Source organism: Megalops cyprinoides, chromosome 17 (genome assembly GCF_013368585.1).
Source record: "Megalops cyprinoides isolate fMegCyp1 chromosome 17, fMegCyp1.pri, whole genome shotgun sequence".
NCBI lineage: Eukaryota > Metazoa > Chordata > Actinopteri > Elopiformes > Megalopidae > Megalops > Megalops cyprinoides.
In genome coordinates, this window is record NC_050599.1 from 14,711,973 (window position 1) to 14,728,477 (window position 16,505).

The 16,505-nt window shown below is 39.3% G+C and overlaps 2 protein-coding genes across 2 annotated transcripts; one reads left to right on the forward strand and one right to left on the reverse strand.

Moving 5' to 3' along the window:
- Window positions 1-4,999: 4,999 nt before the first annotated feature.
- On the reverse strand, window positions 5,000-14,956 carry flvcr1 (FLVCR heme transporter 1). Its single transcript, XM_036549822.1, has 10 exons — window positions 13,917-14,956; window positions 13,003-13,147; window positions 12,511-12,651; window positions 12,272-12,339; window positions 10,538-10,641; window positions 9,277-9,387; window positions 8,651-8,756; window positions 8,148-8,259; window positions 7,582-7,649; window positions 5,000-5,877 (listed from the first exon to the last, which is right to left on the reverse strand). The coding sequence occupies exons 1-10, from the start codon at window positions 14,580-14,582 to the stop codon at window positions 5,791-5,793; spliced, it is 1,608 nt and encodes a 535-aa protein (XP_036405715.1). The 5' UTR covers window positions 14,583-14,956; the 3' UTR covers window positions 5,000-5,790.
- Window positions 14,957-15,803: 847 nt separating this feature from the next.
- Window positions 15,804-16,396, forward strand: LOC118791776 (spermatogenesis-associated protein 45-like). The gene is made up of 2 exons (XM_036549202.1): window positions 15,804-16,127; window positions 16,318-16,396. Exons 1-2 carry the CDS (start codon window positions 15,890-15,892, stop codon window positions 16,335-16,337), a joined length of 258 nt encoding a protein of 85 aa, XP_036405095.1. The 5' UTR covers window positions 15,804-15,889; the 3' UTR covers window positions 16,338-16,396.
- The last annotated feature ends 109 nt before the right edge of the window (window positions 16,397-16,505 follow it).

Sequence of the window (16,505 nt, forward strand, 5' to 3'; positions counted from 1 at the left end):
GTAAACAATCACTGTTTGATTAGCATTCAGTGACAAACCCAGTCTAATAAATGGAAATTCTTCCATTGCTGTGTGGCACAAACTGAAATCCCTCTTTCCTTGATGCCTATTTTGTGTTCCAAATTTTACTGTTTCACACACACACACACACACTCACACACACACACACACACACACATAAATTATGGTATTGCTTGTCAGAAAAGTTTTTTTTACTGGAAAAACTCTACAGTACTAGCTGCTCCAGACAAGTTCATTCCAATACATCATAATTCATTTATTTGTTTATTTATTGGCTAACTAGCTGTTCTATGGAGGAATTTCGTATTTTTATCTGTATGAAGATGAGGGGGAAACGATACTCACGAGGTAAGCTCACTTTGTAATGCCATTTTTAGATTATTATTTGAAGATTAGGATATTCCTAAATATGTTTTGTGAAACTATCTTGCCATAATTAAATAGGTTTACTAATCAATTACAGCAATTACAAAGTATGAATGATTGTTGAAAACCACAGATCAGTCTATGCATTATCAGGGGAATCTTAAGTTCATTTTCATGAGTTCAGCGAGAATATTTTTGTTCTCACTACATTCTAGGTTAGCTAAGTTAAGTGTTGTTCTTGTTACAATTTGCAAATATATTGTTCCAGCGAAAATACATTTATCATGTATTCCTTATGATGTGATAACTTTATTTTTTTCTAAGGAAAAAATAACAAAATGCCTAACATAGCAAGAAAGAAGTAAATCAATTAAATGAAATACTTGTTTCGATGACATAGTATAGAATACAGCAATACATAATACAATAATACAATAACATAAAAGCCTAGCCATAATTTCTCAGGCGGTAACAAACCTAAAATAAACCGAGAGAAGTCCTAAAATTAATGGCATACATCATGTTAAGGCTTTTTCACGTATACTGAAACATGTATGGTCTTAAATAAAAAAATGCAACGTTATTATTCGTAACAGCATACCAGCCATGATAAAGCATTGTAAACATGTTTCTGATCACTGTTACAATTTCATTAATAGCAATGTCTGACGTTACTGCAATGCTTTCAATGCAGTAGCTGTACTTTGACTTGTCTGACAGCCTGAAGTCTTTACTGAATATCCTCTGTGATCTATTAAACACAATCTGTATACACAGAATGTGTTGAAACAGCTGAGTTTATGCACTAGAAATTTCTGTCTAAGCACGAGTAACATAATATCTTAAAACTGAAATAGCTGTAAACTATTCTGCCAAAAATACACATAACATTTTGACGGATGGTTCGTTTTTAAATTATATAATGTAACAACATGACTAATAATGTGAGGAAGAACACAAAATAGCATGAAACTTTGAGTCGATTTTCCACGCGGGCTCTTTTGTGGAGTCGAGAACAACAAAATCTGCCCCCTTGTGGCCATTTTGTCACGCCGCACAGCATGGTGTCCGTTTAAAAAGTTGAATTTGGCTTCATATCAGCGTCGTCTCAGATATGTTAAACTGTTTTTAGTGTTTCATAAAGTTTATATTGGACTGAATGTATGTAAAGTCAGTTTCAACTGTCATGCTTTTTTTTTCTTTTCGCATGATAACACTTTACCAGTCAAAGCGTAGCTTTAAATACAGTTAGAGTGATCAGTTATTTACTAATGTAAAAGACCATGGATTTAATAAATATGTCAAATATAGTGTGAAAATGACAAAACCATGAAATACAAAAAATAGGACACCTAGCGAAAACAATAATTGTTAGTACATGGTGGTCTGCCCTTGGTGGTGTTTCAATAAATTTCCCCTAGGTGGAAGTAGTGATACACATTAATGAATGAATCCTCTAGCCATATTGGTTTCTACCTTGTGCCATGGGTTATTGAACAGGTAAATGGTGTGCCGGATGATGGATAAGAAATTGTTGTTTTGGAGGGTGTGATATTTAAAAAAAAAAACGTGCCTACTGAAACAACAATACAGGTTTTACATTTAACAAGTGTTTTATCATAGCCAATTAAATCTAATGTGGAGTATTTATTCTGAAATACAGTTAAAAATCACGTGCCTCAGGAGGTCACTGTTGCAAAACAACTCAGTACTGCACATCAATCTTTTACAAATCTCCAAATGTCTTTTTTAAATTTGACATTGGGAAAATAAACAGGATACTCTGTGAAACCTTTGCAAAACTAAAATCCAAAAATTACAAAAATGAAAACAGACTACACAACACAGAGACTGGACACCATTATTGATAAGCATCCCAAGTGCTTCAGTTGTCTTTTCTTCAGGGTATTCAACCAAATAAACAGAAAATACATACTCATATATATTTCCCCTGTCACTGTGCATGAAGACTCTGGTTCACAGCAAATAAGTAGCCAGAAGGGCAAGTTCTCCCAATAGTCCAAAGTGGACCTCCAATAAGGGTCAATATTACTGTGCATTAGAGAAACACTGCATTCTAGGACATCCTTCACACAAACAAAGGGACATTGCTAACGTGTTACTCTTAATAAATTGGCAATATGTTTGGGCAAAGATTGTTCAAAAACAGATTTGCCCTGTCTACTTATGTCAACAAGCTGAGTTGTTTTCTGTTAGTTTTTTTTTAAAACATTGACTGCATTTTGGACTTTTTGGACCAATTCCTTCAGATATTGATTCCAAATTTTCCTATAGTACGTAACTACCTTCAATCAGTGTATCTGTAATACTATTTAAATTCAATGCCTCACAAAACACTGAAGAGATAAAAAGTGATCCCCTTATTAGAGGTCATTGCAATGTTCTCTTGACCTTTTTATGTAGAACAAGGTAGTTCACTGCTGGCTTTCCTCCCCCATGTTTTAAGCAGAGGAATACCCATTTTGTGTCTTACTATGTAAATATAACAATATTTAAAATGAGTATATACAATTAAAACGAGATTAAAACAACCTCTGAATACATTTACGGAGCAGAACATTTTATTTTTCCACAACAACTGAGTTGAGATTGACACAGAAATGCAATGACCATTCCAAGTAATGAACAATAGTCACTTCAGACACATCTTAAGTCTAGCCAATGGCAGAATAATTGTCCTTCAGTTTAGCAGTTCATGTTTATTTTTACTACTAACTTTCCAACAAAAACCCACTCACAGATATCCCAGTGCCACAGTCTGTAACAATTATATAACCTGCACAGCCGTACGGCCGTATCCATATAAGGAGTACCAGAAATCCCCAAGTTGTGCGTGTGCAACGTGATTGCTCAACAGTTCGGGCTCAACAGTTTTATGACATTAAGCACAGATATAGCATAGACCTAAGGCTAAGTTGTCACACCGTACTGTTGTGACCACATGGTATTTTACTCAAGAACAGCTGCAGCACTTAAAGCCAAACAAAGCACACATGAATACCAATATATTCACAGTACTGAACTGAGATGTTGGTATCCTTTATCAGATCTGATCAGTAGAGGTACAACCTTTATTTTTTTTATACATTTGGTACAACAAGTAAAATATAACATTGATAAATTAATACGTATTACTAAAATTATTACAGAATTCAAACAAATGTCAAATTGTATCACCGACGTTAGAAAATAAATTAATTTAAAAAGTTGGTCCTCAGTGAGGGTAATGACAAACTGTAAAATAAAACATTAAATCTGCATTCATTTTAGAACTAAGACTGGTATTCTCCAAACTATACAAATTAACGCCTTTCATATCAACTTAAATGCTATGCAGACACCCAATTAAGTGCAAAGCACTTCCAGTGCCCTGCAGGTGCAAAGTCATGCTAGACTTGAACTTCCACTTGGGGCATTGTAGCTGTATACACAAATTTAATTTTGCAGTTTGCTTATGCTTGCAAATGAATAGGGATGACAGTAGTGGTTCTGTTCAGTAGTGGTTGTTTTCTGTGCTTGCACTACAATTACATATTGACAAAAGGAGAGAGCACTTTGTTTATCTCATAACCCTGTGGATATGCAACTAAATGATATCAGGTATCACCAGACAGTGGTTTTGGGCAATACTGTGGTATCAGTGATCCTTTAGCAAAGAACATCCCTATAACACTTTGAAGCTGCACACATACTGTGTAAACAGTATTTAGAGTGCAAAACTTTGGTTGCCGTCTGATGCCTAGCCCATAATCCCATAAGGTATTGACATTTGTGTTAACTAAAAAGAAGGGGATCAGAGTGCAAATGAACAGGATTGTTTCCTGGCTTTTTCTAATAGCTGTGTAACACCCTCTCTGTTCTAAAGTCTTTTCTGCCTTTATAGAGTCAACCCCCAGTTATCCTGCTGTGGATTATCCAATAGATTATCCATGCTGGTGGTCAAAAATGTATGCATGGATAGTTCACAGTAATTTAAGAAAGCAACTGTTTCTCCTCACACTGTCTACATGTTGACAGCAAGGGCATTCAAATGGAACACACAAACGGCCACACCTCACGTCTAAAATTACAATTTGTGTGCCTGTGTGTGTTATTTTCTGTGTGGATATAATTTATTTTTGGCACTACATGTTATGGGTTGCAATGATACTATGCATACGCACTGATTTAGTGCAGTAAAGGAAAATGGCGGCAATATTGTTTGTTAATGAGGGTGTTTTAAAAATGTGTATTTTTACATGTTGTTATCAAGCTACCTACATAGTGAACAATTTAGCTTGCTGGCTGAAATTGTAGCCAGACAGCAAGCCAACAAGACTCTACTATCAACCTCATTTAATGGCAACTCACTTGCTTGCAGCTTACTAACCTGCTGACTAGCAAAGAAGCTCAGAGTTCAGTCAATTTACAATGTTTTCTGTGGATAACTAGCAAGATAACTAACTAAGGAACTGGCTACCATCAGAAACTTAAATTAGACAGGTAGCCAGCTGTCTAGCTAGGTAGCTAGTTTGCAGACTCAATCAATTTTCAATTTACTTACAAGAAGGCGACAATTACAATCAATGTAGTCAGTTTACTATATGGGTAGTTAGCAAGCTAATTAACTAAAGAGCTAAAAAAAAAAGTAGCTGAAAATAAGATGAACAATAACATTGATCCTGGTTTATTTTTGCTTACTCTGTTAAGCTAGCTGGTTAGGAAACTCAGTCCATCTCAGTCAAGTTTATTGGCTTGCCAGTGTGCAAGTGAGGTCAGAGTTCAGTGCATTTTCAATGTTTTTATGTGGCTAGCTAACAAGCCAGCTATCTCAGTGGAGACAAAATGAGACAGGTAGAAAGCAACCTTACTTTATCACTAGCTGGCTTCAGCAAAAAAAAATCCATTTCCAAGTTTATAAACTTCCTAGCTAGCAAGCAAGGTGAGTGGCTTTACTTTTTAACTGACATCACCACAGCAACTTCAAAATATATATTTAAGGTAAAAAAGAAGAAGAAGAAAATGGTCAACATCTGGACATTTATTGTGCGTCCATATTAAATAGTGTCGAAATTCTATATGGTTACATGTGCTTAGATGGCAATGCACTGCTTGTCTGCTTGAGTCTCAGATCATACAGTGCTTATTTCCCCAAACAGGAACCAAGTTTCAATGCTGTATAGGTATGGGGTCTGTCACAGTACTACATCAAACACAATGTGTTTCCTTCCCATTCGTATGTTCCTCTGTAAACAAATCGATCTAGTACAATAATTACATTAAAACACTATCATAAATAAAAACAGTACATTACATTTCAGAGATCTCAGGTAACCTCAGGTAACCTGATGAGCAGTGGGAGTGTGGAGATTGTAACTCTGTATGAGGAGACAAAAGGCAGAGTTACAGAGAGGTCTCATGGGAGCAGTCTGAGGAAGAGTCCAGTGTTACACCATTGGCCGTTTTCTCTGAGGGGCACTCAGTAGGGACCTATGCAAGAAGAAAGAAAGAGGGAGAGAGAAGGAGGGCAGGAAAGAAAGAGAGAGATGGAAAAAGAAAGGAGGAGGGAAGGAGAGATAGGGCAAGAGAGACAGAAAAAAAGCGATCATTAAATGAGGCCTAATTTTTGGACCCCCCTGCCCTCTCCCCACATTTACATGACTGGACTTGCCTCTCATGGACTAGACTTTACCACCCTCTAACACGTAGGCAACAACAGCAACAACATCAGAGCAAGTAATGTTACAATACTAGTCTGACAGGCAAGAAGACCTTAAGCGCCCTCTCCCCACCACAAACACACACACACAATTAAAATGCCATTCATGTGGTCCTCTAAATTCATCTGGCTAATTGTGCTCAGTTATGTTCTCTGAATAAAAGAAATCATTCAACAAAAGTTTCTTTTAAAAGTAAAAAGGACCACTTACTAGTACTTTACAGTGCCTCAGAAGAACAGAAGAATGCATTATTAGACTGTGTATACATAGAGTAATCATATTTTCAACAGATCTACAACAGTAATAGATTTTTAAAATTGATATATACTATATGGACAAAAGTATTCGGATGCCTGACCATTACATTGTAATGACATTGTATTCAAATACATATACTTTAATATGGAGTTGGTCCCCCTTTTGCAGCTATAACAGCTTCCACTCTTCTTGGAAGGCTTTCCACAAGATTTTGGAGTATTTCTGTGGGAATTTGTGCCCATTCATTCTGTAGAGCATTTATGAGGTCAGGCACTGATGTTGGACGAGAAGGCCTGGCTCGCAATCTGCGTTCCAGTTCATCCCAAAGGTGCTCGATGGGGTTGAGGTCAGGGCTCTGTGCGGGCCAGTCAAGTTCTTCCACACCGAACTCATCAAAGCATGTCTTTATAGTCCTTGCTTTGTGCACTGGAGCACAGTCATATTGGAATAGAAAAGGGCCTTCCTTAAACTGTTGCCACAAAGTTGGAAGCATAGCATTGTCCAAAATGTCTTGGTATGCTGAAGCATTAAGATTGCCCTTCACTGGAGATAAGGGGCCTAGCCCAAACCCTGAAAAACAGGTGTGCCCAAATACTTTTGTCCATATAGTGTATATTGACTCCATGTGAGAAGGTACACCACAAATAGCCAAAAACAAAATCTTCACCTGCTAGTTCACTTGTTCACTATCTTTTCCCTAAGTACTATAAATTATCAGCTGTAAGACATCAAATAGCAGAGCTATAAACATCCTTGAAAACTAATGCATGTTCATTTTTTCTTAAGAAAGTCCCATCAGAATTGGTGGAAGGGGGAGATAAGTATTTTTCATTTTTAAGTGGCCTGGCCAGTCACTCCTTGGCCTGAGGGGTCTCCATGGGATATGTGTATATCTCACTTGAAGGAGAGCCTGAAGCAGTGGGTTGGGAAGCTACAATCCCTTATCATACTTTGAATTCTTCCCATGTCCTCAGCTGCAGAAAGTACACTGCATGACCTACAGTATCTGGGCTTTCATCTAAATAACGACACAGATGAGACTGGTCATCTTGCACTCAACCTGATCGATATTTGACTGGGAAGGTTAGTAGTGACTGAAGGTCAGAAACTACAGAACAATTCTGCACAGATAATTATTTAAGTTATTAATTTAGGTTAACACAAACAACCCAATTTTAAAACTCAGCCTCAGAAAAGGAAAAGCAGAACAACTTACCACATGGAGATGTTTTGTGTCAACGCTCATATTGACGTTATGTCTTTTCAAGTCTGATTTTATCAAAGCTGCACAAAATAGAGAAAATAATGAGTCAGTGTGACTAATATAATCACACATCTTCAAACTGAAACAGCAAGTGACTTCCAACAAATGAATCCTTACCAAATGAAAATTTATAACGATAACACAGTCCCTGAGCTTTAACATTATACTGAAATGCATTATGGTTCATTCACCTGTTAGAGTATGAGGTGACTTAAAATTCTTTTTTGTTCAGGTTTTAGGCTAGTGTCAGGCTCTTTTGGCCCCAGAGCCAAGCGCCAGCTAGTAGGTAGGCAATATCAGCACCAGAATAACCTGAAAAATATTTCATCTTCCTTCTTATCCCAAAACTGTCTACAGTGTAGTAAAGAATACACTTGTCAACTAGCTGAAATTACCAGGGACCTCACTGAACAAACTCCAAAAGTAAAGGTCTGTGCTAATATGAACAGCAGTTTCTTAGGTGTAACACATGCTAGCAAAACACACTTAATACAGCCAAGACAATGAAGAAGAATAACCTGTGAGTATGATGCCCAAAAAGATCCAGGAACAGAGGAAAATGTTTCCGATCAGGGGACTGTAGTCTGTGGTCAGCTTCCCTTGGATCAAAGTGAAAATGATTCCAAATATCTGGAGGGACAAGCAGAATTGAGAGAAGATAAAGGAATTCCTCCACCTTCAGTTAAGACAGAGACAGTGTGGAGATAATCATCACACCTGGCTGGGGTTATGAGACCCTCTGTTCAGACACTGCTTTTCTGACACCAGCATTTCCCACAATGGCCCAATACTTTCAACCATGTTTTTAATTAAGTTCAAACCATTGCAGGTAGGTAATTAGAGACACAATGGCTGGGTATCACAACTGTGTAACAGAACTGGCACGGAATTGTGTCTGAATGTGGTGGAAGAGAAACTATCCAACTTTAGAATCATCTCTCTGGTCACTATACCAGAAAAAAGTAAATCTGCATTGTTTTCACAGCCATGCTTTTTGAGGAGGTTGTTTGCCTGTATTTACCTGTGCAAATGCATTAAGAAGACCCGACGATGTTCCTTCAGACTCTGGATATGTGATTTCAACTCCAAACTCAAACCCCAGTGGGAGGTAACCAGTCATGAAAAACCTTTCAAAAAAAAAAATACAATTGTCCATTGGCAACTTGCTTTGCGACAATTAAATATAGTTTTGAAACTGCATAATAGAGAACCAGAGCATGTTGCCATAAAAGGCAACTAGGGTTCTATGGAAAAGTAAAACCCAGGACAGTTTGGCTGAATGTACTGAGAGCGTTTAGAAAACTGCATTGTAAGGGTCATTTACTTGGTCTGCTTTGTTCATTCAACTGCACTCTCTGCATGGAGGATTAACTTACATTTTTTCAGTAAATCAACAGCCACAGGTTCTTTAAAAGGCATTATTATTGTAAGATCAGGAAGAAACACTTTGTCACACTTTTTACTCTCAACCATTCCTCATATATGTACAGAAGACCCAGGTTTACTTTTGTGTGGGTACTTTCTGCCCTCTGTATGTGATCTGAGATCTGGGTCTATATTTTACACTGAGTGGCTGGGGTTGAAATTGGGGGTGAGACAACTGATCTTAAATCTGTTGTGAAGGACAGAATTATCTGGTGTGCTTACCCCAGCACCCCAGCTGTGAAGAACACCAGGATGAGGTGACCCAGGTCCAGGGTGAAGGTGAACACCAGCATGCCAATGAAGGACAGGATATAGACTATCAGAGTGGTCATTCTAAAAGAAAAAAGCACAAAAAAAAGACTTTGAATCCTTCTCCAGTTCTGGAAATCCTAAGCATGCTCATTACAACCAATCTGGTCACTGCCAAGATGCTTACACACAATACTCTTCCGCTTTAGAAGAGTACTTTTTCCAATGTGACCAAGACATTCCAAGAATTTACTTGAAATCTGAACGTGGAACATAAAGTTGAATGGAGATGTTCTGCTCAAAGCATCTATGTTGAAATATGCCGAGAACTGTTCGCAGCAACAGCAGCACTGCATCTGTGCAGCACTGCGCAACACAGCACTGCACAGTAAGTAGTCCTTTCATCTCTGTGCTGACATTAGCTAGGAACAGCAAATAACTTCACACAAATGTTTCCTGGACCAAAAAAACATTCTCTGGGAGAATAACCTGGCTGCTCCAGCACGTGAATAATTTAATCAAATCTCATTTAGTTAAAATAACGTGCATAATGAGCTCACTACCACAAAGCTGATCAGTCATCATTTTCATAGGCAAGACGGTGGTGTGGAATGCAAGCAACAGCAAAGAAAGGTTCCTACTTTGTTTACCCCATCCAATCACAACTATTTTCATAGTGCATCCGGCAGTAAACATTATGGGAAAGAGGCACATCACCCTGACAACGTCTGAAGAAGCACTCATAAGAATGTGAGTGAGTCACGGGTTGCAGCGAGTGGTGTGACGACAGAACTCTGGTTGACCTATGTACCCCTACACCCAGAAGAACCAGACCAATCTGTTTCTTTGATATGGGCTCCAGGTAATTGTTAGCAAATGTCACAACTGGTTTTGAGCCAGGTCTGTGGGGCTTAGACTTCACTTGCAACAAGCATTTTTACTGTCTGAGCCATTGAGAAGCCCACAAAGGTTCCTGCTTTTGAACCCCTAGCAAGACACGTTTCAAATTTTTAGACCTTAGTCATTAATGCATCATAACCAATTAATGCATCTCCCAAAGCAGGCAAAAAGTGAAGTACATTTAATGGAAACAGCAAACAGAAAAGGGCTAAAATATTAGGAACTGAAAAAACAAGCTAGGTGAGTTTGACTGAATGACTGCATTTGGCCATCCTGTGCCAGAGTATGTTCCATGTGCTCTGTGCCAAAGGTAATGCGAGAATGGGATACGTACTTGTAGGTTTTAGTGTAATCCAGCCACAAGCCACAGATGATTGAGCCCACCATTCCAGCCACAACCAGGGTTAGGCCGATCCTCCCTGCATTCAGCTCCTCGCCCTGGGTGGAGTGTCCTTGTGTTAGTGTCAGCAAAGCAGATGAGCATTCAAAGCATATAGCAAAGCTCATGCCATGTTAGCATGTTTAGCCATGGCCTCAGATGAGAGACTGCAATCCTGAACAAATCTCAGACCCTCATATATATTATTATACACATGGTTACAACTGTTTGGTGTGCTTTTTCTTTTACTTAGGAACATTGAGCATTTCAGCACCACATGAGAATGGAAACAAAAGAAAGGCTTTAGATGTTAAGATGTCATATTAATGATGTCAGTTGTAAAGGGATGTCAAGTGGCTCAACCAGTAAAAGCACCTGATTTCTCAAGTGCAAGGTTGAGTGCTACAGCCTGGGTTTGATGCCAGCTGACATCATGACCAGGAGCCCACAGTCACCTTACATTACTATAAATTATTGGCATTTAGCAGACACTCTTATTCAGAATGACTTACATTTTTTTTTTTTACAATGTTATGCATTTTTACAACTGGATATTTACTGAGGCAATTGTGGATTAAGTACCTTGCCCAAGGGTACGACAGCAGTGCCCCAGGGAGAATCAAACCAGCAACCTTTTGGTTACGAGTCCAGCGCCTTAACCACTATGCTACACTGCTGCCCCATTGTGAAACAAAAATGGGCTTTGTCCTGCCGGGGATATGGGGGAGGGTAGGTCAGCCAAAACGTTGTTCTATATCTTAATAGTGATACTACAGCACCCTATTGGTCAGTCTGGGTTGACAACACGTCTTGGAGGAGAGCATGTGTTAGTCTCGCCCTCCAAGATTGGCAGTGGATGTTGTAGCTGTGGGGCATTTATGACAACTGAGTATTCCAAGTTGGGGAAAAATGGAGAAAAACCATTGGGCATTCCAAATTATAATTATGCCAATTTTTGACTGTCAGTTTTTTAATATCTTCAATGTGTTTGTTGTATGTACCCTACCAGTGTAATCTGCTATATAACAGCTATTATTACAACATTATATAGCTGCTATATAACAGCTATATAATGTACCACAGATTTTCATTAATGTACCACACACACATACCCCTAGATAAAGTCAGGAAGAAAGTATCTGTTTTTACAGAATGCATCTAAAATGAACCATGGCCATAAAATGGTTGATTCATTACTAGTAACACTTAAAACTTTCAGAACAGCTTTGTTGTAGGTGGGTTCAAATCAGTATTTTTGGACGTGTTCGGCACTTTGGGATTGGCAGTGGTAAATTCCAGAATTAAGCAGACTGAGAAAGAAATTTTTGATGGGCACGATGTAATTAACCTTTCCAGTATGACTGAAAGAAGAGACAGCAAGCAGAGGGCACATAACGTGGCTTGACTTTCATCACTGCACTATACGTACCATCACACACCTCTGCAGTTAGCACACTCCTTCATGAATACCTGAATGAAGGAGTGGACACTGAACCAAAGTAACTGCAGTTCAAGTCCTCACTAATCCCCATGTTAGTACAGTACAGTGCAGTTTGAAAGGAGCATTTTTCACTCCCATTTCCATCTGCACTAGAGTCCACATTTTCCAGATTCAGGAGAGGGCTAGATGACAGTACAAATTTTGAGAAGGCTGCAATGATAAACAGTCTGATAACACATTGGACATACCACATAGTAAGTCATAATCATCTGATTGAGCAGTGTTGAAACGGAGTAGAAAGAGCCGGTCATGATACCTAAGACAGGGGCAAAAAAGGAAATGCATTAATTTTGCATACATTTTGCATAAATTTAATTAATCAAATGTATGAAACAAAATGATCCCAAATGTATCCACTTCGATTAATGTTTTAGACCACGTCAGGTGGAGAAGTGCAGTAATGAAAGGAAAGTTCCAGCCATCTCACCGTAACTGATTAGCAACAGGACAAAAGGTTTGTTCATGAAGAGGTTGATGATGGACTTTTTGTAGGAGTAGTCTTCAGGAGGACTTTCTGGAAGAACAGCCTGAGCCTGGCTTGGGGGGAGGGGGGGTCTGTCTTTGATAACTAGAAGGGGGAGAAAAAAATGGAGCACCCATCAACCTTTTACCTTAAACTATTCTAGCATGCTTGAACCTCTGTTTATATAATGTCTGCGTGCTGTTTGCAAAATACATTGGGGGTCGTGCACTGTTTTGGCTTGTGTTTTACTATTACACACCACGCCTGCACAATATGCATTGCTCATGTCTGCAGCAATTTCTGCTCAATGTGTCTGGGAAAAATCAAAGAAAGTACTGCTACTCTCTGAGCAACAGTGCGGAGAAGTCATGTGCTTTCCATGTGGCTTACTTCTGCGTGTGTATATTAATTATCCTTTCATGTAACAGGTGTCATAAGCCAAAATATGTTACTCACCAATAACTGTTAAAATGAACAGTAAGGAGGACACCACAGCTGTTCCATAAAACATGATGCTTATATTGTAGCCCATCAGGTCCTTATCATCCACCGTATTGGGGACCAGCACTGGAGGAAGCAAAAATCCGATTGCCGTGCCTAGCTGAGAATTGGAAAAGACAGGGAAGATAAAATTCAACCAAAAGATGACACTGGACAAAATGTATGGTAAACATGTTTATAAATCAAATATTTCAAAAAAGACATTTGTTTCTGGGTGGTCATTATTATCACAATGCATACAATGTTGACATGTATCACCTTTATCTCTACTATATGAAACAAAGGTATTAAGTTTTAAAAGCTGGAATGACAACATTTCACAAAATCATCAGCAAAAATGTCATTTTTGTCATGCTGCCTGATGGCACAGTGTTAAGTTACATATCTGCAATGCTATCCAACTCAGTGGAGTAAAGATTATCCTAAATTGTGCCAAAGACAGAAACTGCCAAAATTTACCCATCATTAAAGGAATGCGTTCTGCATACGCCCTTAAACAGGGCCTTAAATTTACATCGTGTACATTTGCATATCTAATGAAGGCTTAAGAGCCTTACTCAGGGCTACAACCACCCACAGAACTGTTAACATCTAGTGGCAAACTGTCCAAATTCAAATGCCACCTCATAGACCTGCCTGTCTGGTACCAGCATCAAACAGCCAATCAGGAGCCTGGTAACCTCCGAGTTAAAGATACTCCGGAAGCCGAAGGAAAATACCCACTGCACTTCCTTAACCAGTAAGTGCCCAATAATCATTCAGTGCTCGCAATGATTGGGATATTATTTGGGTTTGCAAAGACAATAAGAATACGTACTAAAGTGAAGCAAATTCTAACAATGCAAACCTAAGTTTACAAGTTCACACACCTGGTTTCCCAAGACGGCCGTGGCACATGCAGTTGACACTTCTTTGGGTCCAAACCATACTGATGCAATCCTTGAAGGCAGTCCTAGGATGAACACCTGAGCGATCGAACATATAATCTGCGCCGTCATCGTCACCCAAAAAAGGTCGGGCTTTACGCTGGCGCATTTCACCCATGCTCCGATGCAGTTCAAGCCGGCCCCCAAAAGCGCAGTGATTTTCAGCCCTTTCTTATCCAATAACCAGGTTGCTGGAAAGATCAAAGGCACATACGCGACCATATAGACAACAGACAGCCAATCAATTTTATCATTTGACACATTATAGTAAAATGTGAATATATTGGTGATGATGCTGTACTGGATCCACTGAAAGGCGTTGACTAGGGAATAAAGGCTGAACACTGCTAAAACGGCAAATCTTCTGCAATAGAGCTTGGTCTGGAGTGGCTTTTGTGCACCAGGCAGCATTGCCTGTTTCTCATCCGGAGGTATCTCTTGTTCGGACGCCCTAGAATCCAGTACGGTCACGTGGACCTCTCCCTTCGTAATATCCACATACTGACTCCCATTCGGAACTCCGTTTTTCTCCACTGTCCCGAGAGATGCGTTTTCGTCAGGTGCGTTGCTACACCGCAGATGTTCCTGAACGAGCTCGCCGGCCACCATGATGCTGCAACGTACAGACCTCTACGTTTTGTGCGTGAAAAGAACCAGGCAAATTTAAATCCGCAGTTCAGTAACCACCACAAAGCCACATGGCAAACAAGAGCCTTCGAAACGCTACGTTCCAGGAAATGTAAAGATACTACGGAGCACGATGACTCACAAATTTGAACTCAAATACGTTGTTAGAAATTACAGTCAAGAGCCGAATATGCGTGAAAGTGAATAAAACCAGCCCAATATTATAGTATATTATTAATAACCTATACCTGCGATATACCTATGATAAATAAAAACGGATTCCTGATAGAACAAAACAACCAAACCGCCTCCACGCCGGCTGTCGAGCCACAAAGTCTGTGGACAGCCTATTACTATTACCGCTTTTGTGCATAGTACCAGAAGCATGAGCAGGGCTTGGCACAGACTAGAGGCATACGTAGGCCTTCCGATGATGACAACGTCCAATCAGAATGCACACTAGGAGGGTTCTTATAGCCCAGTACTACATTGTGTAGCCGATTAAACGCGCAATAAACGTTAAAAGGCAACGCGAAACGCCATCACTACAATTAAAATGTCTCGCCGTTAAACATATGCATGCTTGCTTGTTTAAATTCACTTTTTAAAGAAAGGTTAATGAGTTTGGTAAGCACATTTGTATACGCACATGCAGCTGTAACTAACAGAAAGCAGTTCAAGAATGTGACATTTGGACAACCAACCCTATAGCCTACAACTTTCTGGGTTTTAAAGCGTTTTGGCTAACATAATTAACATAACGTATTTCACAGAATAGCTGATGTTTTAATCGATATGACGATAATAAGCACATATGGCGTCTTCTTCATCGGTCCCTAATACTTCGCTAATCTTTCTTTAACCCTATCTTCGCTGGCTCGTGTGCATGCGTGAAACATAAAGTTTGTAATAAAATGTACAGATTGCAATTCCTTTGTTGTGTTTTTTTCAAATAAACTTTGACTCTTGGAAGACAAATACACTTCTTTACTGAATTCTTGGTGTCGTTTCGGTATCATGAAAGGCAACATTAGCCTACTGGCATGTATGTGCACTAGGAATAATTAAAAAACACACACAAAGGGGTTAACATGTTCTTGAACTATGCCATATTTAATGGATTTTCTTTGGCAACACGCTCCAGAGATACTTTATCTCTGGCCATTCTGGTTTCGTTTGCCTTGTTGCTATAGAGACGTCAGGTTTCATATTCTGCAGCAAACACCCGCAACATACTGACACCGCAGAATGTCATTAGGGTTCGTTACATTCGTAGCCTATTTGTCAAGATGTCTAACGTAAAGGCCAAAGACAACGCTTTGTACGAATTAAACATGCAAAGAGAAACTTGGTGTTGCGTTGAAGTGGACAGCAAGTTCTGGGTACAAGCGGAGAGGAGGCATTTTGCCCATCATTTACAGACCACCTTCGATTTCAAATCGCTCCATGACCATGGAGCGGAGCAGCGATCGTCTTGGATGGGAGGCGTTTCCAAATTGCCGGAGAGGAAGCACTTCGCTGAGAGCTGTAAGCACTTCAGACATCGTCACTGTTACAACTGCAGTATTTATGAACAAATATTACTTTTACCTTTGTTTCACTGCATTTCCTGTTGTGTGTGTGTTTTATTGCCCTGTTCACTAGGGTGAATATGTTCATCCAGCAGGACCAGCTGTTTAGCTGTTGAGTTTTACTTTATGCCCGTTCATTCTTGCAGACAAGGCGCATTTGGTGTGAAAATCGTCCACATGTCCCGCTGCCAGCCCCAGGCACTCAACAGTGTACTTATGAAACAGACAAACGAATAAAGTGAGTAAAATGTATCATGTCATCGATAATGTGTTTCATCATTGACACGTGCTGGCACATTTCGTCATTACAAAAAAAAGAACTGAGCTTACTTTC